At 37.0% G+C, this 26,566-nt stretch overlaps 1 protein-coding gene across 1 annotated transcript in view; it reads left to right on the forward strand.

Annotated features, from left to right (window-relative positions):
• cdh17 (cadherin 17, LI cadherin (liver-intestine)) overlaps window positions 1-18,800 on the forward strand; it is a 39,284-nt gene extending 20,484 nt beyond the window's left edge. The window contains exons 11-19 of the mRNA XM_062064178.1: window positions 1,214-1,423; window positions 1,623-1,699; window positions 1,767-1,955; window positions 4,450-4,694; window positions 10,382-10,512; window positions 10,596-10,820; window positions 10,894-11,004; window positions 18,225-18,341; window positions 18,413-18,800. Coding sequence (XP_061920162.1) covers window positions 1,214-1,423; window positions 1,623-1,699; window positions 1,767-1,955; window positions 4,450-4,694; window positions 10,382-10,512; window positions 10,596-10,820; window positions 10,894-11,004; window positions 18,225-18,341; window positions 18,413-18,486 — 1,379 coding nt within the window. The 3' untranslated portion in view covers window positions 18,487-18,800. The remainder of the gene's footprint in view (window positions 1-1,213; window positions 1,424-1,622; window positions 1,700-1,766; window positions 1,956-4,449; window positions 4,695-10,381; window positions 10,513-10,595; window positions 10,821-10,893; window positions 11,005-18,224; window positions 18,342-18,412) is intronic.
• Window positions 18,801-26,566: the final 7,766 nt, after the last annotated feature.

Consider the following 26,566-nt stretch of genomic DNA (forward strand, 5'->3'; position numbering starts at 1 on the left):
TTGTAGAATGGGCAGCATCATATTGAGAGATGTTTTACTTTAATGCATATTTATATTATCAGCTAAACAAGCTTACCAAAATATGCAAAGTAAACATAACTTTACTGTAGGACTGAAATGAAGGCACATTATCTTTACTCAATATTTTCTTTACTTGCCAACTTTACAACTGTGGCAGCAAAATGTGAAATAATATTTGCAATAATTCACAGTCAAATGTGTTTACTTGGTCAAATACATCTGATTAAAATAAAATATATATAACAATTGAAAAAAAACCATAAACTACTGAAGTATGGTAATGGTTACAAAGTTACACAGAAGTGCATCAGTTAGACAATTCAACTTGTCCGAAAAGTAGTAGGAAGAAGCAGAGCTTTTTAAAATATTTGTTATTCTCAAGAATTACTGATAGTTTGATCAGTTCCTGTGTTTAACTTGTGCCACTTTTACAATTTTTAACAGGGAAACAAGAGTTTAATAGAGTTTGTAGATAGCATCCACAAAATATAAATATAATATAAATATAAATAATAGCAACAATAAACGTTGGGATGTTGTTAAATAAGTAAAATGAATAAATTCAATTTTTTTATAAGAAAAGAAAAGAGGATAATGGGTTGCATTATGTAGTTATTAATTTTTAGGTATGATTCACAGTAATTTAAGTAGAATAATAAATAAACATAGGCATACAATTTGACAGAAAGATAGTAAATAAGTACAATAAATAAGTTAATTTCAAAATATTTGAATTGAAGATAACACATTCTAAAATATTATAATGCCAACTTACAGTTACAACTCCAGAAATTGCATACAGTACATTTTAGTAAAACGTATGTATTATTTCATTGTGTGTATATAAATTTCATATCTTTATTGTGATATTTATTCTACTACAATGTCACTATAATACTCTTTACTTTCGTCATTGCTTTTATTATCGTTACCTCTCTTCCCTGGGAGCAGTCATATGGTTCCACTGCCTTGTGGTGAGGCGTGTGGCATCCATTTTGGCTCAAGTTTACAGTTTAAGATGTAAAGCCAATTGAGCCACTTAGAAACAATGCCATCAGTCTTTTAATTTGATTATATACTGTACCATATGCATACTAAAATAGTGATATAATAATACATACAAAATATTCCATATAGGAAAGTATGATTTGTACATATATTTCTGGCCTCCTACTGTCTCTTGTGGTTTCAGGCAGCCTGGTTGGACAACTACTGGCCCACGATGACGACGAAGAGGGGACACTCAACGCTCTGCTGACCTACACCATCTTGTCCCAGGACCCGCCCACTTCGCCCGACGCTTTCACCATTGATGCCGCCTCTGGTCGAATTCAAGCGTTGCGCTCGTTGCAGCGTCGAGAGCATCAGGTGTACAGACTCAGTGTCAGAGTCAGTGATCCAGGTAAAACACCCACACACACACACGCACACACACACACACACACACACACACACACACACACACACACACACACACACACACACACACACACACACACACACACACACACACACACACACACACACACACACACACACACACACACACACACACACACACACACATAAAGGTGTGTGTATTCATCCTGTATGTCCCTTAGTTTACAGTGCAGAATGCAAGGTGGTCGTCAAAGTCATCGATGTCAACAACGAGCTGCCTCTCTTTGAGAAGAACGACGTAAGAACATACATTGAAGTGTGTGTGCGTGTGTGTGTGTGTGTGTTTTAATGTGTGAGTTGTGCAGTATGGCAGCCACACATTGGCGGAGGACGCAGACGTAGGACACACGGTGCTCAGCATCACAGCATCAGACGCAGACGACCCGGAAAGCGGCAGCTCCTTCATCGAGTTCCACATCTCAGCAGGCGATGATGACGGGGTGTTTGCCGTGGAAACGGACGGCCGAGGTGTCGGCCACCTGGTCATCGCTAAGGTACGCACGACCTTTAACCTTTCATTTCCACCCGTGAATTGTACAAAGTAATAATTCTGTTCATTTAGTCTAGAAACATACAAACGTAATTGAAAGTTAGCTTAGCTTGTTTGAAAAATATGTTTTTTTACATTTTTCTCAAGTTGTTGCCATTACCCTGGCGCCTCTTATCATATATATTGACAGTATATGTATGTTGTCCACATTGGGAAATAATCATAATAATAATGATTACAATTGCAATAATGATATGTTTTTGTCTGCGATGAGGTAGCGACTTGTCCAGGGTGTACCCTGCCTTCCGCCCGAATGCAGCTGAGATAGGCTCCAGCACCCCCCGCGACCCCAAAAGGGACAAGCGGTAGAAATGGATGGATGGATGGATGGATGTTTTTATACTAAACTCATTGTTAGAGGATACATACATTGTTATGATAGCAGATACATTATTTTGTCTGAAGAACTGTAAGGCTTGAACATCATTTGTTACTATTATTAGTATAAGTGTATGTATGAATGTACAGGTATTATGGTCAGAAATGAAATACTTATCATTATATTTGAAAATAATAAATGTTGATTAAAATAACACTATCCTTTTATTAATAGTTTTAAAATTAGGATGATTATTATTTGTTATACATTGTATTATTGTATTATCATTATATATAACCTCTCTATTATGGTCAGAAATAAAATAAACATTATATGAAATAGAATACATGTCAACTAAATGAACACATATATGTATTTTTAGTAATATTATATATTTTGTTGTTATTATTATTATCCAAACATATGTGTAGTATAGGTGATAAGAACAATGATTTTATTATTAAAATAAAATAAATGTTGATAAGATAAACATATTAGTTCATGGTTACAAAATATTTTCTCTTAAAAATATTATTATTTTATACATACACAATACATACATACATTTTATTTATAGTTTCAAAATAAAGGATTTACAATTATCATTAATATACTGTATACATACATATTTATGTAAAATTATAAATTTTATTCATATATTCAAATATATGTGTATTACAGATCATAATGAAAACAATTATCATTATGTTTTTAAATAGAATAAATGTTGATGAAATAAACACATTATTTTATTCGTGGTTAAAAAAATATTTCTATTAAATATGATTATTAAATACATAAAACGTATGTAATACATACATACATGTTACTCATGGTTTTAAAAGAAAAATGCACTATTGTTGTCATATATATATGTATATATATACTGTGTATATATATATATATATATATATATACCGTAATTTCCGGACTATAAGCCGCTACTTTTTCCCCTCGTTCTGGTCCCTGCGGCTTATACAACGGTGCGGCTTATTTACGGCCTGTTCTTCTCCGACACCGACGAAGAGGATTTCGGTGGTTTTAGTACGCAGGAGGAAGACGATGACACAATGATTAAAGACTGACTTTTCATATACCGGTAGGCTGGTTATTTTGATAACGTACAGGCGAGCACTTTGTATTACTTTGGACCGTTGTATTATTTGTACTCTGCACGAATGCTGTTCGCCATGTCAAAGATGTGAAAGTTTGATTGAATGATTGAATGATTTATTGTTAATAAATGGGACACTTTGCGTTCCCAAACAGTCATCTCTGTCCCGACAATCCCCTCCGTGGTAGCAGGAACCCCTATATACTACGGTAATTACACGTCAAAACCCTGCGGCTTATAGTCGGGTGCGGCTTATATATGGAGCAATCTGTATTTTCCCCTAAATTTAGCTGGTGCGGCTTATAGTCAGGTGCGGCTTATAGTCCGGAAATTACGGTATATATTATGTATATATATATATTATGTATATATATATTATATATAAATATAAAATATACATATATATACAATATATATTTTTACATAATATAATATATATAATATAAAAAACATATTATATATAATATATATTATATATATATTATATACATATTTATAATATATCTATAATATATATATATACATAATATTTATATGTATTATACAAATATATATACTATATATATATATATATATTATATATAAATATAATATATATATATATATACAATATATATACTATATATATATATATATATATTATATAAATATAATATAGGGCTATATAAATAAACATTGATTGATTGAATATATATACAATATATATTTTTACATTATATTATATATATATTATATATATAATATAAAAAACATATATATTATATATAATATATATGATATACATATTTATATATATAATATTTATATATATTATACAAATATATATATATATATATATATATATATATATATATATATATATATATATATATATATATATATATATATATATATATATATATATATATATATATATATATATATATATATATACACACAGTATATATATATACATACATACATATATACACCAGACATCTTCTCAACATGTGTGTTTGTCAACAGCCTCTGGACTTTGAGACGTTCACCTTCTACAAGCTGAAGATCGACGCTCGTAACCCGGAGCCTCTGATGAGCGGCCTGCAGTACGGCAGCGACTCCAGCACCTTTGTGTCCTTGTCTGTCACTGACGTGGACGAAGTCCCGGAATTCACTTTGGACGTGCTGGACGTGGCCGTGGCAGAAAACACCACCAAGGGCACCGTGCTGCTCACTGTGGAGGCCAAAGACCCCGAGGGCAAGGAGATACGGTAAAGGGCCACCAGAAGGCGCACTGCATTTTGAACATAATTGGTGCACTTCTGCTTAGGATTGCACTCCTGTTACAGTCTGCTTGCATTGGGTTCACTGAGCACTCCTGTCATATAGAGCAGTGGTCCCCAACCACCGGTCCAGGGACCGGTACTGGTCCGTGACGCATTTGCTACCGGGCCGCACAGAAACAATCAATTTATAAACTACCACATTTTCTCGGACTTAACTTTCGCTTGTCCCACTAAACACACCAATAAGCCTGTTAATAGATGTATATTACAACTCCATTGGAGTTGTAATTGGACAATGCATATCAATGGATATATAACATTTTAATGTGCCAGATTGTGGGCAAAGGCTAATTTACACGTAGAAAGCCGGTCCGTGAAAATAATGCATACATTAAACCGGTCCCTGGTGGAAAAAAGGTTGGGGAACACTGATATAGAGGACCTTTGACTAGTGTTTTTGTAGCACATTCCCAAAGTGCTGAGCACACTGACCATATAGAATTCATTTGATTAGTGTTTTTGCAGTAGATTCCTAAAAACAGCAGAAGTCTCCTGTCACATAGAGGATCTTTGACTAGTGTTTGTGCAGCACATTCCTTAAAACAGCAGAAGTCTCCTGTTATATAGAGGATCTTTGACTAGTGTTTGTGCAGCAGATTCTTAAAAACAGCTGAACCCTCCGTTAAAAAATATATACATATTTTTTGAAAATCATAACAGCGTGGCACTCTTGTCATATAGAGGAGCTTTGACTAGCGTTTTTAATGTAGATTCCTTGGGAAAAAAAAGCACAGCACTTTTTTAATTTGGAGGATCTTTAATAACTGTTTAGTCGGAAAATCCCAACAGCAGAGGTCTTCTGTCATTTAGAGGATCTTTGACAAGCGTTTTTGCAGCAGATTTCTAAAAACAGAAGAGCGTTTTACTCATATTGCAGGAGATTCCTACAAACAGCCGAACACTCCTGTCATATAGAGGATCTTTGACTAGTAGTTTTAAAGCAGATTCTTAAAACATTTTTAATTTAGACGTTGTTTTTGTTTGTTGTTTGACGTTGTTGTTTCATCAGTATAGCTTAAGAACAGCAGAGGGCTCCTGTCATACAGAGGATCTTTGACGCAAATTTTTGCAGCAGATTTCTAGAAACACCAGCATGGTCCTGACTTAGGTTTTTGGAGTAAGTCCTTAAACAACAGCAGAGAGCTTCTTTCATTGAAAGCAATCATTCTCAAACAGTGGTACACCTCATGGTACGCCAAATAATCACTTATATTCAAACACAGTGTTACTGTTCATGTATTATTACAATGGCCAAAAATATTAAATATACTTGTTAAATAAAACCTCTGCCTTGTTTTTAAATAATATTTAGGCCTACTACGCTACTGTGTTTTAATGTTGGTCATGATGGTGGTACTTGGAGAGCCAAGTGTTTTCTGAGGTGGTAGTTGGTGAAACTGGTTAAAGAACCACTGACTTAGAGGATTTTTCACTTTTGTAAAAACACTAAAATGATTATTAAATAAAGAAAAGAACAGTAAATATGTTGTGTACTGTAGGCGTAAATACTGTAGCTTTAAATACTGTAGTTGTAAATACTGTAGCTTTAAATACTGTAGTTGTAAATACTGTAGTAGTAAATGTAGTTGTAAATACTGTAGTAGTTAATAATGTAGTAGTAAATACTGTAGTAGTAAATAATGTAGTAGTAAATACGGTAGTAGTAAATAACATAGTTGTAAATAATGTAGTAGTAAATGTAGTTGTAAATACTGTAGTTGTAAATACTGTAGCTTTAAATGTAGTTGTAAATACTGTAGTTGTAAATAACTTAGTTGTAAATAATGTAGTAGTAAATGTAGTTGTAAATAGTGTAGTAGTAAATGTAGTTGTAAATACTGTAGTTGTAAATGTAGTAGTAAATGTAGTTGTAAATACTGTAGTTGTAAATACTGTAGTAGTAAATGTAGTTGTAAATACGGTAGTAGTAAATGTAGTTGTAAATACTGTAGTTGTAAATACTGTAGTAGTAAATGTAGTTGTAAATACTGTAGTTGTAAATACTGTAGTAGTAAATGTAGTTGTAAATACTGTAGTTGTAAATACTGTAGTAGTAAATACTGCAGTAGTAAATGTAGTTGTAAATAATGTAGTAGTAAATGTAGTTGTAAATACTGTAGTAGTAAATGTAGTTGTAAATACTGTAGTAGTAAATGTAGATGTAAATACTGTAGTTGTAAATACTGTAGTAGTAAATGTAGTAGTAAATCAATCAATTAATCAATCAAAGTTTACTTATATAGCCCTAAATCACAAGTGTCTCAAAGGGCTGCACAAGCCACAACAACATCCTCGGCTCAGATCCCACATCAGGGCAAGAAAAAACTCAACCCAATGGGATGACAAATACTGTAGTTGTAAATACTGTAGTAGTAAATGTAGTAGTTGTAAATACTGTGGTAGTAAATGTAGTTGTAAATAATGTAGTTGTCAATAATGTGGCAGTAAATATTGTAGCTTTAAATGTAGTTGTAAATAATGTAGTTGTTAATACTGTAGTAGTAAATACTATAGGAATAAATACCGAAGTAGTAAATACGGTAGTAGTAAATACTGTAGCTGTAAATGTAGTTGTACATACCGTAGCTGTTAATACTGTAGTAGTAAATGTAGTTGTAAATAATGTAGCAGTAAATAATGTAGTTGTAAATATTGTAGTAGTTAATACTGTAGTAGTAAATTCTGTAGCTGTAAATACTGTAGTAATAAGTAATGTAGTTGTAAATACTGTGGTAGTAAATACTGTACCTGTAAATACTGTGGTAGTAAATACTGAATCTGTAAATACTGTAGCTGTAAATGTAGTTGTACATACTGTAGCTGTATATACTGTAGTAGTAAATACTATAGTTGTAAATACTGTAGCTGTAAATACTGTAGTAGTAAAAAAATGAGTTGTAAATACTGTAGTAGTAAGTAATGTCATTGTAAATACTAAATCTGTACATACTGTAGCAGTAAATACTGTAGTAGTAAATACGGTAGTAGTAAATAATGTAGTTGTAAATACTGTAGTTGTACATACTGTAGTAGTAAATAATGTAGTAGTAAATACTGTAGCTGTAAATACTGTAGTAGTAAATAATGTAGTTGTAAATACTGAATCTGTAAATACTGTAGTAGTAAATACTGTAGTTGTAAATACTGTAGTAGTAAGTAATGTAGTTGTAAATACTCATACTGTATATACTGTAGTAGTAAATACTGTAGTTGTAAATACTGTAGTAGTAAGTAATGTAGTTGTAAATAGTGAATCTGTACATACTGTAGCAGTAAATAGTGTAGTAGTAAATACTGTAGTAGTAAATAATGTATTCGTAAATACTGTTTTAGTTAATACTGTAGCTGTAAATACTGTAGTAGTAAGTAATGTAGTTGTAAATACTGTGGTAGTAAATACTGTACCTGTAAATACTGTAGTAGTAAGTAATGTAGTTGTAAATACTGTAGTAGTAAATGCTGAATCTGTAAATATTGTAGCTGTAAATGTAGTTGTACATACTGTAGCTGTATATACTGTAGTAGTAAATACTGTAGCTGTAAATACTGCAGTAGTAAACAATGTAGTTGTAAATACTGTAGTAGTAAATAATGTAGTTGTAAATACTGAATCTGTATATACTGTAGTAGTAAATACTGTAGTAGTAAGTAATGTAGTTTGAAAATAGTGAATCTGTACATACTGTAGCAGTAAATAGTGTAGTAGTAAATACTGTAGCTGTAAATACTGTAGTAGTAAATAATGTAGTTGTAAATACTGAATCTGTATATACTGTAGTAGTAAATACTGTAGTTGTAAATACTGTAGTAGTAAGTAATGTAGTTGTAAATAGTGAATCTGTACATACTGTAGCAGTAAATAGTGTAGTAGTAAATACTGTAGTAGTAAATAATGTAGTCGTAAATACTGTTTTAGTTAATACTGTTGCTGTAAATACTGTAGTAGTAAGTAATGTAGTTGTAAATACTGTGGTAGTAAATACTGTACCTGTAAATACTGTAGTAGTAAATAATGTAGTTGTAAATACTGTAGTAGTAAATAATGTAGTTGTAAATACTGTAGTAGTAAATGCTGAATCTGTAAATATTGTAGCTGTAAATGTAGTTGTACATACTGTAGCTGTACATACTATAGTAGTAAATATTGTAGCTGTAAATACTGTAGTAGTAAATAATGTAGTTGTAAATACTGTAGTAGTAAATAATGTAGTTGTAAATACTGTAGTAGTAAATACTGTAGTTGTAAATACTGTAGTAGTAAGTAATGTAGTTGTAAATAATGTAGTTGTAAAATACTGTGGTAAATACTGTAAGTGTAAATACTGTAGTAGTAAGTAATGTAGTTGTAAATACTGAATCTGTACATATTGTAGCAGTAAATGTAGTTGTACATACTGTAGTTGTATATACTGTAAATAGTGTAGTAGTAAATACTGTAGTAGTAAATAGTGCAGTAGTAAACAGTGTAGTAGTAAATAGTGCAGTAGTAAATAGTGCAGTAGTAAATAGTGTAGTAATAAATAGTGCAGTAGTAAATAGTGCAGTAGTACATAGTGTAGTAGTAGTAAATAGTGCAGTAGTAAATAGTTTAGTAGTAAATAGTGCAGTAGTAAATAGTGCAGTAGTACATAGTGTAGTAGTACATAGTGTAGTAGTAAATAGTGTAGTAGTACATAGTGTAGTAGAAAGTAGTGTAGTAGTACATAGTGTAGCAGTAAATACTGGAGTAGTAAATAGTGTAGTAGTACATAGTGTAGTAGTAAGTAGTGTAGTAGTAAATAGTGTAGTAGTACATAGTATAGTAGTAAATAGTGTAGTAGTACATAGTGTAGTAGTAAACAGTGTAGTAGTAAGTAGTGTAGTAGAACATAGTGTAGTAGTACACAGTGTAGTAGTAAACAGTGTAGTAGTAAGTAGTGTAGTAGTAAATAGTGTAGTAGTAAATAGTGTAGTAGTACATAGTGTAGTAGTAAATAGTGGAGTAGTAAATAGTGTAGTAATACAGAGTGTAGTAGTAAGTAGTGTAGTAGTAAGTAGTGTAGTAGAACATAGTGTAGTAGCAAATAGTGGAGTAGTAAGTACTGTAGTAGTAGTAAACAGTGTAGTAGTAAGTACTGTAGTAGTAGTAGAACATAGTGTAGTAGAACATAGTGTAGTAGTAAATAGTGGAGTAGTAAATAGTGTAGTAGTACATAGTGTAGCGTAGTAGTACATAGTGTAGTAGTAGTGTAGTAGTAAGTAGTGTAGTAGAACATAGTGTAGTAGTGAATAGGGGAGTAGTAAATAGTGTAGTAGTAAGTACTGTAGTAGTAGTAAACAGTGTAGTAGTAAGTACTGTAGTAGTAGTAGTACATAGTGTAGTAGTAGTAGTGTAGTAGTAAGTAGTGTAGTAGAACATAGTGTAGTAGTGAATAGTGGAGTAGTAAATAGTGTAGTAGTAAGTACTGTAGTAGTAGTAGTACATAGTGTAGTAGTAAATAGTGGAGTAATGAATAGAGCAGTAGTAAGTACTGTAGTAGTAAACAGTGTAGTAGTAAGAACCTTAGTAGTAGTAGTACATAGTGTAGTAGTAAAAGGTGCATGAATGGTGAAAAGTGTGTGTTGTTGTGCAGTTTCAAGATGGAGGGCGACTCTCAAGGCTGGCTGGAGATGGACGAGACTTCAGGACAAATCAGGACCAAAGAAAAACTGGACAGAGAGACTTTGGAGACCTTTGAAGTCAAGGTCACGGCCTTTGAGAAAGGTCAGCGACACGATTGCTAGGGTTTGGAATCAGTGACCGCTGACCTTTCCAAGTGGCCTAGAAGTCTGTGTTTGAGTCCACAGACAACTTGGACAAGTTTGAGGAGCGCCTGGTGTCCGTCAGGCTGCTGGACGTCAACGACAACATCCCCAAACTGACGGAGACCAAGGCCTTCATCTGCCGGAAGAAACCGGAAGCAGTCTTCATCAAAGCCCGTGACACAGACGCCCCCCCCTTCTCGCAGCCCTTCTCCTTTGCCTTCGCACACGGGAAGAAGTCCCACAACTGGGACCTGCAAGTAGTGGACGGTACAACACTGACATGGTCCCACTGCCTCTGTTGGCACGTCCATCATGGCCATCTTTTTGTCTTCACGTGCAGGAACCACCGCAAAACTCACTCTCAAGAAAACTCCTGAGAAAGATGAAATCTTCTCACTGAACATCAACATTAAAGACAACGCGGGAGTCGGAGTCACGCAAGCCTTCCACGGTACACTCATGCATCCTCCTGACTTCATAACTTTAGCACAGGGGTGTCCAAACTTTTTCCACTGAGGGCCGCACCCTGAAAAATCAAAGCAAAAGGGGGCCATTTTGATATTTTTTATTTAAAAAACCAATACAATATATGTATAAAAAATATACATTTAGGCCTCCACTCAAGCTTGATCCCGGGGACCCCAAAGGGTTTTGGTCAAAAAAATATTAAAAATGTGTCACTATTCAGTATTATTATTTTTATTATTATTCAAGTTTTAAATCTCTAGATCAACATTAGGTCTACCTGTCAATATAACGTTTTTAAAGATTTAAGTTGTATGCTCTTTTTGTCAAAGAAAACCCAGTTTTTTTATGGAAAAAACACAAAATATGCAATATTTTCACCCAATAACATTTTTAAGTGGAATATTTGAGATTATATAATAATTGGAGCCTTAAAAAGGTCAATAACTCATAACACCATTGATTTTAATTCATTAATTTTTTTTGAGCAATGGCACTTAAAAACAAATCACACTAACATTATTGTGGATCCAAAAGAGTCCTACTCATTAAAGTGTTAAAAAATAGGTTATACATTTTTTTACTGTTTACTTTTAACACAATAATCTCGAGATCAACTTCAGATCTATCCGTCAATTATACGTTCCATTGTTTTTTATGTTTTTTGTTTGTTTGTAGCGGGAGGTATATATTGTAGCGTCCAGGAAGATTTAGTGCTGCAAGGGGTTCTGGGTATTTGTTCCGTTGTGTTTATGTTGTGTTACGGTGCGGATGTTCTCCCGAAATGTGTTTGTCATTCTTGTTTGGTGTGGGTTCACAGTGTGGCGCATATTTCTAACAGTGTTAAAGTTGTTTATACGGACACCCTCAGTGTGACCTGTATGGCTGTTGACCAAGTATGTATTGCATTCACTTGTGTGTGTGAAAAGCCAGATATTATATGATTGGGCCGGCACGCAAAGGCAGTGCCTTTAAGGTTCATTGGCGCTCTGTACTTCTCCCTACGTCCGTGTACCACTTCGTACAGTCATAAACTTTACTTTTTGAAACCGACACCGATAATTTACGATATTACATTTTAAAGCATTTATCAGCCGATAATATCGGCAGTCCGATATTATCGAACATCTCAAATTTTTCGTTTTAAATGTAGAAATCAGCAAAAATGCTAAAATATAACCTGGGAAAAATGTGTATACTTGCAAAATGTACGTAACAAAATCCATAATTTTTATGTTTGAACATACAAAATGAGCTATAATGCTAGTTAAAATAAACATTAGCATGCTAATGTTAGCATGCTATACTGAGAACTGTTGGCATATTCACAAGATGGCACTAAGTTTCCAAAGCTATGATTTTTAGTTTTGAATGTAGAAAATCAGCCAAAACGCGAGCAAGAAACATAACCTGAGAACAATTAGCATACCTGCAAGATGGTGACAAGTATCAAAATCCATGATTTTTATGTTTGAACATACACAATTAGCTATATCGCTATTTAAAAAAACAGTAGCATGCTATACTGAGAACAGTTAGTATACTTGCAAGATGGCACTATATCAAAAGACATGATTTATACGTACGCGTACATAAAATGACTAAAATGCAAGCATAACATGATTGTCCAAGCATGGAAACAGTTAGCATACTTACAAGATGGCGCCAAGTATCAAAATCCATGATTCATAGATGTAATGGAATAAAATTAGCTAAAATGCAAGTATAATTTATTAGTAGGGATGTCCGATAATGGCTTTTTTGCCGATATCCGATATTCTGATATTGTCCAACTCTTAATTACCAATACCGATATCAACCGATACTGATATATACAGTCGTGGAATTAACACATTATTATGCCTAATTTGGACAACCAGGTATGGTGAAGATAAGGTCCTTTTTAAAAAAAAAATAAAAAATTAAATAAGATAAATAAATTAAAAACATTTTCTTGAATTAAAAAAAAGTAAAACAATATAAAAACATTTACATAAAAAACTATTAATTAATGAAAATGAGTCAAATTAACTGTTAAAGGTTAGTACTATTAGTGGACCAGCAGCACGCACAATCATGGGTGCTTACGGACTGTATCCCTTGCAGACTGTATTGCAGTGACGTGCGGTGAGGTTCATGACTGGTGAGGCACTGACTTCATCACAGTCAGATTTACAAACAAGAGTATCTTATTCACCATTTGATTGGCAGCAGTTAAAAGCTCATACCAGCATTCTTCCCTGCTTGGCACTCAGCATCAAGGGTTGGAATTTGGGGTTAAATCACCAAAATTATTCCCGGGCGCGGCGCCACTGCTGCCCACTGCTCCCCACTGCTCCCCTCACCTCCCAGGGGGTCATCAAGGGGATGGGTCAAATGCAGAGAACAAATTTCACCACACCTAGTGGGTGTGTGACAATCATTGGTACTTTAACTTAACTTTAACTTTACACATACAAACTGTAGCACACAAAAAAGCACATTTAATTAAAAAAACGTTATTATGGTCTTACCTTTACTTATAAGTGCGGGAACAGTGGTGTTCATGTTGGAGGAGTTGTGAATGAATGAAATATGAAATCCGTGCTGTAGTCTGCAGGTGTAATGTTGTGTCCCTGCACTCGTTCACGGCTCCTCCGGCGCGAGCATTGTTGTTTTTGCACTTTTTGGTTTCTTGTTAAGTGACTTTTTTTGGGTGGATTCGGTCTTGCACGTGGAAGGTTTGGGTGTGGGCTTTGGTTGGTGTGGCGCTACCGTCGGGCGGTGCATTCTGCGGCGGGGGTGCTTGGCACAAGGAGGCAGGGTTACTGCGAGCCTCCCACAGTGCGTCTTCGCAGCAGTTTTATGATCACTCAGCACAATAAATACTTTACACACATACAGTTGTTGACAAAATACACTGTACATTATATACCTCAGCTAACTAAACTATGGAAATGTATAATATAATTCATATAGCAATACGATCTCACTGCACAGCAGGCCAGCAGTTAGCCGAGTCTGCAATCCATGTTGAGGCACAAGTGCAAGGGCTACTGTCTCTTCTCAGTATTTGAACGGCAAATGTGAAAATTCAGCGATTTTGAATAAAAATAATCTAAAACTGGTGAAGTTAAATGGAAAATAACTTTATAGTATAATCACTGAATACATATAACAATTTAGTTAATTTTTTTTCTTTTTACATTTTTTTTTCTTTCCATGATGGCAGGTGAGGCCCCGCCTCACCTGCCTCTAGTGACCGCACGTCACTGCTGTATTGATATACTGTATATTGATGTATAATATAGGAACCAGAATATTAATAACAGAAAGAAACAACCCTTTTGTGTAATTTGAGTGTAAATGGTGGAGGGAGGTTTTTTGGGAGGGAGCACTAATTGTAAGTGTATCTTGTGTTTTTTATGTTGATTTAATAAAAAAAAAAAAAAAAAAAAAAAAAAAAAACGACACCGATAATGAAAAAACGATACAGATAATTTCCGATATTACATTTTAATGCATTTATCGGCCGGTAATATTATTATCGGACATCCCTAGTTATTAGCATGCTAATGTTAGTATGCTAACATAAGAATAGTTAGTATACTTGCAAAATGGCGGCAAGTAACAAAAGCTATGATTTTTAGTTTTAAAACGTATATAATCAGCTAAAACGCTTGCATGATAACGTTAGCTTGCCATGTACATATTTGTATTTATATATGAGTAAGGGTAGCTAAAGTGCTAATAATTAGCATGATAGCAGCCAACAGGAAAGCATGTCCTGAATCCACTGAACATTTTGACGTTGGAACAGTTGAGAATTGAGGCAAATAAGGGATTGGTGAGGAAATTCATTCTTATAAGTGAAGTTGGTGGGAGTGAATGGGAGGCTTTGGGGTAGGGCTGGGCGATATATCGAATATACTCGATATATCGCGGGTTTGTCTCTGTGCGATATAGAAAATGACTATAACGTGATATTCGAGTATATGTTGTCACGCAGTTGTTTTTAGCTGCGGGCATTTTACACTACAGGCGTTTTTCACTCTTTCTTGTCTCTCCTTCTCACAGAGACGTAAAACAAGCGCACCTTCTTACATACGTCACATACTGTCGCGCGTGCAACGTCACGCGCTCTCGTGCAGCAGAGAGGTAGCAGCATGGGTAAAGTTAGCTGTGATGCTAGTGGAGTGGTAATACGAGAAAAAGAAGGTGCGAATCTGGTAACAAATAAAGGAATAATTAATTCCCAAGAAAAACAGTCCATCGTCTGGCGGTGGTTTGGCTTCAAGCGGGAAGATGTCGAACAGATCGGCAAAAGCGTTCTTACAAAAAGTAGCAGCTCTACTAATGTGTAGCATCATTTGAAAAGTCACCCGCTAGAACAGTGGTTCTTAACCTGGGTTCGATCGAACCCTAAGGGTTCGGTGAGTCTGCCTCAGGGGTTCGGCAGAGCCTCCGCCACGGAGGTAAAGACACATCCGACTTATCGTGTAAATAAAAACTTCTCCCTATCAGCGTATTATGGATACCCCCAAACAATGTTCCCTCTAATTTCCATCTGATTTGCAGGTTGTTTTTATTAATCGATTGAAACTTTTACTAGCAGATTGCAAAGGAAGAGAATAAATTATATGAAACAGTACAGTTTACACAGTACAGTACATATTCCATACAATTGACCACTAAATGGTAACACCCGAATACGTTTTTCAACTTGTTTAAGTCAGGGTCCACGTTAATCAATTCATGGTAATGTGTTTAAGGTGTGTAATTTGTTGTGAGTTCATGCACTGTGTTGGTTTTGTTCTTTGAACAAGGTGATGTTCATGCATGGTTCATTTTGTGCACCAGTAAAAAAACATATGACTTTTTCTTGAATTTGAAATTATTTTTTTTTTATTTTTCACTAAAGAAGGGTTCGGTGAATGCGCATATGAAACTGGTGGGGTTCGGTACCTCCAACAAGGTTAAGAACCACTGCGCTAGAGAATGAGGAGTGCTTGAAACTCCGCATGTCAACATCTCGGCCGGTGCCACACCCACAAAATGCTGAAGAAACCATTTTCCAGATCAACACCGTATGACAAAAATAGTCAACAACAGAAGGAGATAACGTCCGCAGGAACCTACCACATAGCGAAGGAGATTTCCTATTATGCAGCTCATTTTTATTTGACACTTATTGAAATATCTTGCGTGACATCATGCACAAAAGTGCACTTTATTTGTTTTAAACTATTGTAGTGGCGTTCTGTACATAAAGTGCACTTTAATTTAGTGTTGTTTTGATATGTCATCTTAGTGACAGCATGCACAAAAGTGCACTAATAGCTTGTTTTAAAATGTCTCTGACAATCTTGCACTTTCTGTTTTGGAAATGACATGAATGTTTGTGTCACTGCTTAATAACTGTTTAAAGGCCTACTGAAACCCACTACTACCGACCACGCAGTCTGATAGTTTATATATCAATGATGAAATCTTAACATTGCAACACATGCCAATACGGCCGGGTTAACTTATAAAGTGCAATTTTAAATTTCCCGCTAAACTTCCGGTTGAAAACGTCTATGTATGATGACGTATGCGCGTGACGTCAATGGTTGAAACGGAAGTATTCGGACACATTGTATCCAATACAAAAAGCTCGGATTTCATCGCAAAATTCCACAGTATTCTGGACATCTGTGTTGGTGAATCTTTTGCAATTTGTTTAATGAAGAAGAAAGCTTTAGGTGGGATCAGTGTATTAGCGGCTGGCTGCAGCAACACAACCAGGAGGACTTTGACTTGGATAGCAGACGCTATCCGACGCTAGCCGCCGACCGCATTGATGATCGGGTGAAGTCCTTCGTCGCTCCGTCGATCGCTGGAACGCACGTGAGCACGGGTGTTGATGAGCAGATGAGGGCTGGCTGGCGTAGGTGGATAGCTAATGTTTTTAGCATAGCTCTGTGAGGTCCCGTTGCTAAGTTAGCTTCAATAACGTCGTTAGCAACAGCATTGTTAAGGTTCGCCAGGCTGGAAAGCATTAACCGTGTAGTTACAGGTCCATGGTTTAATAGTATTGTTGATTTTCTGTCAATCATTCCAGTCAGGGGTTTATTTATTTTGTTTCTATCTGCAGTTAAGCCCGATGCTATCCCGTTAGCTCCGTAGCTAAAGTGCTTCACCGATGTATTGTCGTGGAGATAAAAGTCACTGTGAATGTCCATTTCGCGTTCTCGACTCTCATTTTCAAAAGGATATAGTATCCGAGGTGGTTTGAAATACAAATCCGTGATCCACAATAGAAAAAGGAGAGAGTGTGGAATCCAATGAGCCAGCTTGTACCTAAGTTATGGTCAGAGCGAAAAAAGATGCATCCTGCACTGTACTCTAGTCCTTCACTCTCACATTTCTCATCCACAAATCTTTCATCCTGGCTCAAATTATTGGGGTAATCGTCGCTTTCTCGGTCCGAATCGCTCTTGCTGCTGGTGTAAACAATGGGGGAATGTGAGGAGCCTTTTTACCTGTGATGTCACGCTACTTCCGGTACAGGCAAGGCTTTTTTAATCAGCGACCAAAAGTTGCGAACTTTATCGTCGATGTTCTCTACTAAATCCTTTCAGCAAAAATATGGCAATATCGCGAAATGATCAAGTATGACACAGAATGGATCTGCTATCCCCGTTTAAATAATAAAAAAAATCATTTCAGTAGGCCTTTAATAAATACAGTTTTCCCTCTCTGCATGGAAGTTTAAAATGAGCATATATTAATGCAGTATGAACAAGAATGTTTTAATGTAGACACATAGAATCATCATACTGCTGTGATTATATGCATCAAGTGTTCATTCAAGGCTAAAACAAAATATCGAGATATATATCGTGTATCGTGACATGGCCTAAAAATATTGAGATATTAATAAAAGGCCATATCGCCCAGCCCTACTTTGGGGCTCGCTGCCCATCACCTCATTGAAGTTAGGACAGCCACTGGACAGACAGGAAGTACTCATGCATCACTGAAAGAACTCAGCTGTCATGTGACTTGGAAGTAGATCAGCTGCAGGCAGCCATCTTACAAAGCACTTTGCACTTTTACTGTAAATTTTGTGGCCAAACTTAGTCCAGATGTGGACTAAGTTTGAAGAAGAAGAATAAGCCCAAGCAGTATTACAAACAATAATGCTGTGGTGTGTGTGTGTGTGTGTGTGTGCTCCCCCTACAGTCCACGTGTGTACCTGCACTGAGTTAGGTTACTGCTACGTGGCACCTGCGGAGCGAGCCTTCATGTTGGGCCTGGGACCCACAATCGGCATCCTGGCAGGAGTTCTGGGATTCGTCGGTGAGTCTGGCAAAGTCTTCACACCACCGTGATGAATCCATCCTAAACATCAACCTGTTTTTTCCTTGCAGTCATCGCCTTTGTCATCGTGATCAAACGTTCGAGTAAAAAGGAGGCGACGGAGGAGAGGAACGCTCTAATGTGAAACAACTTGTAGTGTTTGGCGTGTGAGGGACATTCATGGAAGACATTAGCTTAGCTTATATCGACTTTTTACAAGACGTGATTCAAAACAGGCGCAGCAACCTAATTTATTTTTATTGGAATGTACATCTATAGACAACATATGCAAATGAGCCCACAGCTGTAATCTGACATATTTACATATCATGTATATTTTTATTAATATGTATAAACAAATGATAATATTAATGACATATTCAGTATTCAATATTTATCAGTTAGTTTTTTGCAATCAATGCTCTTTTCCCCCCCAATAAACTTAGTGGATGCCACTTTAACACCACGCTTGTTGTTTCTCAGTGACACACACACACACGTACACACACACATTTACAAACACACACATATATACACACACACACATACTGGTTATCATTTAGAATGGGGACCAAGTTTTTGATCATCACTTGTGGGGACCACCCTTTCTACAGGTTGTGGAGGCATAAAAAAAATTAGGGAAAATGGCCACTGGCCAGTAAGCTCATACACGTCTTTAAATCTCTAGATTGATGAAGTAATGTGCTGATCATTCTTACTCGGGACCCTGGGGAAAAAAAGAGTTAGTATGGTTCATGGGGACCAAATTTAAATAATTTTGCATAATTCACACAAATTTGTACATGACTACTGAGGACCATTTAAAAAAAAAAGCAGCGAGTGCAGTACCAGCTACAGCCCGATGAGGGGGCTGCCGTGCAAATGTTTCACACAAACTTTTTTTGCGGTCTGCGCGTCAAGACTAGATGGAGAGAACAGTGGAAGTTAGCAAAACCATCTAGGCTGCACCACTACATCGACGACCCCACAGACGTCTCTGGCCAGGAACTGCCTCGGAAGCAGTGGACAACCCTCAACCGCTTGAGGACCGGCGTCGGACGCTACGGAGCAGCGATGAAGAGGTGGGGACTTGCGGAAGATGCCTCCTGCGAGTGTGGGGACCCAGGCCAGACAGTAGAGCATATAGTAACTAGTTTTCCCAAACACCGGCCACCAAATGGCAAACAAGGTCTGATTGACCTGGACGATGACACGTTGACCTGGCTCGCCTCAACAGAGCTGAAAATCTAGACACACGACAGAAGAAGAAGAAGACACTCAAAACTAACCAGTAAACATGTTTTATGGGCCAAAGCTTAAAAATCACTTAGGCATCTTCCAAATGGATCTGACTATCATTTAAAAAGGTTTCCCTTTAGGGGACCTGTTTTTTTTGTCCCCATACCGTCAGAGGTCCCCTAAAAGTGACTGTGTAAACCAGGGGTGGGCAATTAATTTTTACCGGGGGCCGCATGAGCAACCCGAGCACTGCTGGAGGGCCACATCGACAATATTTCAATTAAATTTTGCTCAATATTATTTTTGATATATACCGTAAGATAAATAATAATAATAATAATAATTAATAATAATTAATAATAATAGTAATACTTCAACATAGTGCGTGTAACAGCATTCCATGACTAATATAAATAAATTAACATTAATAATAAATGACAGTAAAATAAGCACACGTATGACTGAGGAGTCATAGTGTAATTTTGTGTGGTGTTTGAGTTGTCTGACTTTTTGTGTGGCCATAAACGCACCAGTGGTTTAGTGCTATGCGTGTTGGTGACAGATGACAAGTTGGTTTTGGCCTGGTTTGTACGGCAGAAAATGACTAGTTTTTCGAGATAGAAGTGTTTTACTCATGTTTTTGGTGTGGTTATGTCCGAATATAAACAGTTTTGCTCAATAAAGTGATCGATATAATTCCTGTCCTCGAAGCATCTCGATAGACGTTACAATAATTGAACGGTGTTGACGAACACAGTTAGGGCCGCTTGTTGTCACTGTCACTCAAAGTTGCATTGCAAAATTACATAGAATAAATATGTTTATTTTGTTTAGAATTCAGATGGGATTTGATTTGCTGCGCGCAGCAGACGCTTGAGCAGTGCGCAATTGCGCAGGCACGCACCTTAGAGGGAACGTTGCTTTGCAGTCCATGTCTTGTTGGAAACACGTCATTCTTCATCAACTTTTCTCTTTTTAGCGTCTCGGGTGTAAATCGTGCATCACTTGTCGCTGCATGTGCACCTTCACTCGCAGGTTACACACGGACACACGCCCATAAATAATACTTTTCAAAATAAAAGTAGCACAGTTGTATTGCGCGCACGACATAGATGTTTTTTCAACTTTATTTTGTAATTTGTAATTGCAGCTGTTCACATTCACTCACAATCACGCACACGCATACGTCCACACGGAAGTAATACAAATAACAATTTTCAAAACAAAAGCAGCACTGTTGTATTGCACACTCGACATACATACTTTTTAAAATTTATTTTGTAATTTATAATTGGCCTCACGCGGGCCGGAAAGGGACGTACAAAGGGCCTGATGCGGCCCGCGGGCCGCATCAGGCCCAGGTCTGGTGTAAACAGAGCGGTGTCCCCATTAAGGGGACAGCGTGGCGAAGTTGGGAGAGTGGCCGTGCCAGCAATCTGAGGGTTACTGGTTCAATCCCCACCTTCTACCATCCTAGTCACGTCCGTTGTGTCCTTGAGCAAGACACTTCACCCTTGCTCCTGATGAGCCTGGTTAGCGCCGTGCATGGCAGCTCCCGCCATCAGTGTGTGAATGTGTGTGTGAATGTGGAAAATAGTGTCAAAGCGCTTTCAGTTCCTTAAAAAGGTAGAAAAGCGCTATACAAGTACGACCCATTTACCATTACCATTTACCATTAAGTAAGCATTGCCAGAACACACACACACACACACACACACACACACACAATCATGTATTTGTTACCTTCTTGAGACCTCCGAAAAATGCCTACCTCTTTAGGATAACCCTTTCTATATACAAACCCCGTTTCCATATGAGTTGGGAAATTGTGTTAGATGTAAATATAAACGGAATACAATGATTTGCAAATCATTTTCAACCCATATTCAGTTGAATGCACTACAAAGACAAGATAGTTGATGTTCAAACTCATAAACTTTTTTTTTTTTTTTTGCATATAATAATTAACTTAGAATTTCATGGCTGCAACACATGCCAAAGTAGTTGGGAAAGAGCATGTTCACCACTGTGTTACATGGCCTTTCCTTTTAACAACACTCAGTAAACGTTTGGGAACTGAGGAGACACATTTTTTAAGCTTCTCAGGTGGAATTCTTTCCCATTCTTGCTTGATGTACAGCTTAAGTTGTTCAACAGTCCGGGGGTCTCTGTTGTGGTATTTTAGGCTTCATAATGCGCCACACATTTTCAATGGGAGACAGGTCTGGACTACAGGCAGGCCAGTCTAGTACCCGCACTCTTTTACTATGAAGCCACGTTGATGTAACACATGGCTTGGCATTGTCTTGCTGAAATAAGCAGGGGCGTCCATGGTAACGTTGCTTGGATGGCAACATATGTTGCTCCAAAACCTGTATGTACCTTTCGTATCTCTAGTTATCATTACGTATATGTATTGTTGCATTTGAAAAACTGTATTGTTGATAATAAAGGTAAATTATTGTTATTGTTATTATATTTCTATTAGTATCTGTATTGCTCCATTTGTAGTGTAATAATGCTCATTGTCATTTCTGTATTATTATTATTTGTTTAGCTAACTGCTTATTTGCTATCACTTTTACCATCATATTTGTACATGTCGTATTTGCTGATGTTGCTCTATTGTCGTTGTTGTTGTTGTGTTTGCTGTTGTTGTTTTTGTCTCTCTGTCTTATCCCCCTCTTGTCCCCACAATTTGCCCCTGTCTTCTTTTTGTTCTCTTTCTATTTAGCTGCACCAAATGATGATATAAATACATTTAATAAAGTCAAATACAAATAAGGCAACAAGAGAAGTATCCTACACTTCTCTTTTGTAAAGTAAATCTGAACAGCTGATAACTAAATGATTTGCCTGAGAAGCTGGACAGGAAACATACAAAAAAAACATATGTTGCTCCAAAAGCTGTATGTACCTTTCAGCATTAATGGCGCCTTCACAGATGTGTAAGTTACCCATGTCTTGGGCACTAATACACCCCCATACCATCACAGATGCTGGCTTTTCAACTTTGCGCCTATAACAATCCGGATGGTTCTTTTCCTCTTTGGTCCGGAGGACACGACATCCACAGTTTCCAAAAACAATTTGAAATGTGGACTCGTCAGACCACAGAACACTTTTCCACTTTGTATCAGTCCATCTTAGATGAGCTCAGGCCCAGCGAAGCCGACGGCGTTTCTGGGTGTTGTTGATAAACGGTTTTCGCCTTGCATAGGAGAGTTTTAACTTGCACTTACAGATGTAGCGACCAACTGTAGTTACTGACAGTGGGTTTCTGAAGTGTTCCTGAGCCCATGTGGTGATATCCTTTACACACTGATGTCGCTTGTTGATGCAGTAGCAGGGGTGGGCAATTAATTTTTACCGGGGGCCGCATGAGCAACCCGAGCACTGCTGGAGGGCCACACCGACAATATTTCAATTAAATTTTGCACAAATTATTTTTGATATACCGTAAGATAGATAATAATAATATTTTCATTTTACCTAACTTATCTTTATACAAAAGCAGATGGCTTTTGATTGTTTTATTTTTAACACTTTCTTACACAACACTTCCTGATGTATATTACAATACAAAAATTTCAATTTCTGTCACTTCATCCTGCATCCTCTTTGTTGTGAACGTAGCACGTCTGTAAGGTGATTGGCGAAGAAGGAAGAAGCGTTGCTGTTGCGGAAATGAGGAGTGAGGATTGGTTTTCCTTTTGGAAAGAACGAGATAAGTTGAGCTGTGTTAGTATAGCATGCTCAATAAAAGTTTAAAAAGAACGTCAGACTTGGTGTGCACTTCTTCTGGACGCTACAATTGATGTCACAAGTGGGATGAAATGCCTCCCAGTTCGCCTTGCCATCAAACCTGGGAGTCTTCATTGAGGGCGGAATTCCCCACGTGGCAAGCAGCGTGGCTGCACCTGTAAACGCTCTCTCTCTCTCTCTCTCTGTCTCTCTCTCTCTTTGTCTCTCTCTCTCTCTCTTTCCGGCGAGCTCCTCACGTGGCACGTACCTCCCGATGACGTAGCACACAAGCAAAGTTTTACTTCTGACACCAATTGTAGCGTCCAGAAGAAGTGCACAGCAAGTCTGACGCAATTTTTAAACTTTTATTGAGCAAGCTATACTAACACAGCTCAACATATCTCGTTCCTTCCACACGCACGTCTCCTCACTTCTCATTTACACAACTCAAGAAGACAACATCTACTTCAGCAGGTCGTTACACTATATTCTTTAAACACAGCAACATGTGTACCACAAATAAGCACACGGCTTTACCTTTACTTGGCAGTCCATGTCTTTTTTAAAACACGCCATTCGTCATCAACTTTTCTCTTTTTAGCGTCTCGGGGATAACCGGGCATCGACTTGTCACTGTGCGCCTGCCGCCTTCCCTCACAGGACATACGCACATATAACACTTTTCAAAATAAAAGCAGCACAGTTGTATTGCACGCACGACAAAGATGTTTTTTTAAATGTATTTTGTGTTTGTGATTGCCGCTGCGCGCACGAGCATACGTCCACACGGAAGTAATACAAATAACGCTTTTCAAAACAAAAGCAGCACCGTTGTATTGCACACTCGAAATAGATACTTTTTAAAATGTATTTTGTAATTTATAATTGGCCTCACGCGGGCCGGACAGGGACGTACAAAGGGCCGGATGTGGCCCGCGGGCCGCAGAATGCCCAGGTCTGCAGTACAGCCTGAGGGATGGAAGGTCACGGGCTTAGCTGCTAATTACGTGCAGTGATTTCTCCAGATTCTCTGAACCCTTTGATGATATTACGGACCTTAGATGGTGAAATCCCTACATTTCTTGCAATAGCTGGTTGAGAAAGGTTTTTCTTAAACTGTTCAACAATTTGCTCACGCATTTGTTGATAAAGTGGTGACCCTCGCCCCATCCTTGTTTGTGAATGACTGATTTGCAAATCATTGTATTCCGTTTATATTTACATCGAACACAATTTCCCAACTCATGGAAACAGGATTTGTATATATAAAGATTTGTATTTACAACATTAATAATATATATATACTATGCAAATATATAAAAAGGTAAGCCTTTTAGTTAATATCTTTTTGGTTGAATATTTTGGCTGTAATTGGTTTTTAATCTTCATTATTTACTTCAAGTTATTACAGTATGTCTCTATATTAGAGCTGAAACTATTCCTCGAGTAATTTGATTACAAAATATATTCGAGGAATTTTTGCTGCCTCGAGGCGTCGTTTTTACGCCATTTTGCCTCGTTTAGTAAACAATAGTCAAAGCTCACGTTTCGCATGGACTGTTTAAATTTGGACAGCGTGTTTACATCCTGCACTGCACAACACCGCTCTTTTAAATACACTTCAGATTAGAAAACCTTTTCGCCAACATAACTCACAATGGCAGACGCCGCAGAAAGCAGTGGACAAGAGTCATAGCAAAACGAGGGATATTAAGAAGCGACAAAAGTTGTCTAAGGTGTGGGAAACACTTCACACTAAAATGGAAGGAAAACGATGTAGTATGCAAACATTGCAAAGTGGAGCTCGCATACCAAAATAGCACAAGTTCGATGCTGTAGCACCTGTCGAGAAAGCATCCGATTGAGGGACGTCCGGAGGCGAGATAAGTCATCTATTATCAAATGTAAACGCAAAAGTTGTGTTAGTAAAATAAATGTTATTCATTATGAGAACCAGGATGTGTTCTCTCACTCCCGCAGTCATCAACTGCCGCCAAAAGGTGTTGAAAACTAACAACGCTATCCGAGCTGTCGTGTTCAATTAGTTTTTCATTAGTAACCACGCAAACGTAGTCGTGCAAAGTTATTCAGGTTATTCAAGTCATGAAACCACATGCTACTTGGATAGCTTGCACTTGCACCCACTATAGTCTCTGTGGAATGTAAGAGTTCCAAGTCCTTGTTCACACTGGTAGCACTTGTGTGCCAAGTTCCTGTCAGCCATATTGGTTCTGAATATGTGGTTGCACATTTCAAATGCCGTATTAAAGGCACTACCTAATCTACCTTGTAATCTGCTTTTTATGTTTGATATAATGAAAACTGTTCTTATTGTTTTATTTTTGATACTAAGAATATATTTTTATTTTAACTTTCTCAGGGAATATTAATTTTGAAGTAATTTTATATATATGTGTTTTCATCTCAAACATGTTGTGATGGCAAAATGAACAATGATTACTATTTTGCATGCAATGAATGCAATGAACTGTATTGCATTCTTAAAATGTAAAACTGTCTTTTTATATTGTTTATGTATTGTTGGCAGGTTGAAAACAGCTCAGCGGATTTGCGTGGAGAAACCACCATTTAAACGGCACCGTATAATAATCATCAAAAACGCACGAGAGACAAGAACTTTGTTTATGTTTACACAGCACATAGGGTTGTGAGCGCACCTGTTTTTAATAGCACACACAAATTGGCACAAGCAACCACGGACGCATTTCAGCTGTGCGTGTCAGCCTTCAATAATAAAAACAGGCGTTTAGGAAATAAAAGCCAATTAGGCCAAACGCAATAATTGAGGGCACATTATAACAAACACTTGTAAAACCGGCACAGTCAATTTGAAAAATCTCTCCTTTTTGGGACTGCCATAATTTATATAGATTTCACCAGCAGGGGTGCAAATGAGACATTTTCTATTAGATGCAATGGTTTTCTGTATTGGGACCATGATTTATGGAAGGTACTTTTCCTTGTTGATGTCTCAAGGGTAGAAACAGAAACAGAAACACACACACACACACACACACACACACACACACACACACACACACACACACACACACACACACACACACACACACACACACACACACACACACACACACACACACACACACACACACACACACACACACACACACACACACACACACACACACACACACACACTCTCACTCACTCACTCACTCACTCACTCACTCACTCACTCATTCACGCTTGTATTTCTTTCC

The sequence above is a fragment of the Entelurus aequoreus genome, linkage group LG11, assembly GCF_033978785.1.
Source record: "Entelurus aequoreus isolate RoL-2023_Sb linkage group LG11, RoL_Eaeq_v1.1, whole genome shotgun sequence".
Lineage (NCBI taxonomy): Eukaryota > Metazoa > Chordata > Actinopteri > Syngnathiformes > Syngnathidae > Entelurus > Entelurus aequoreus.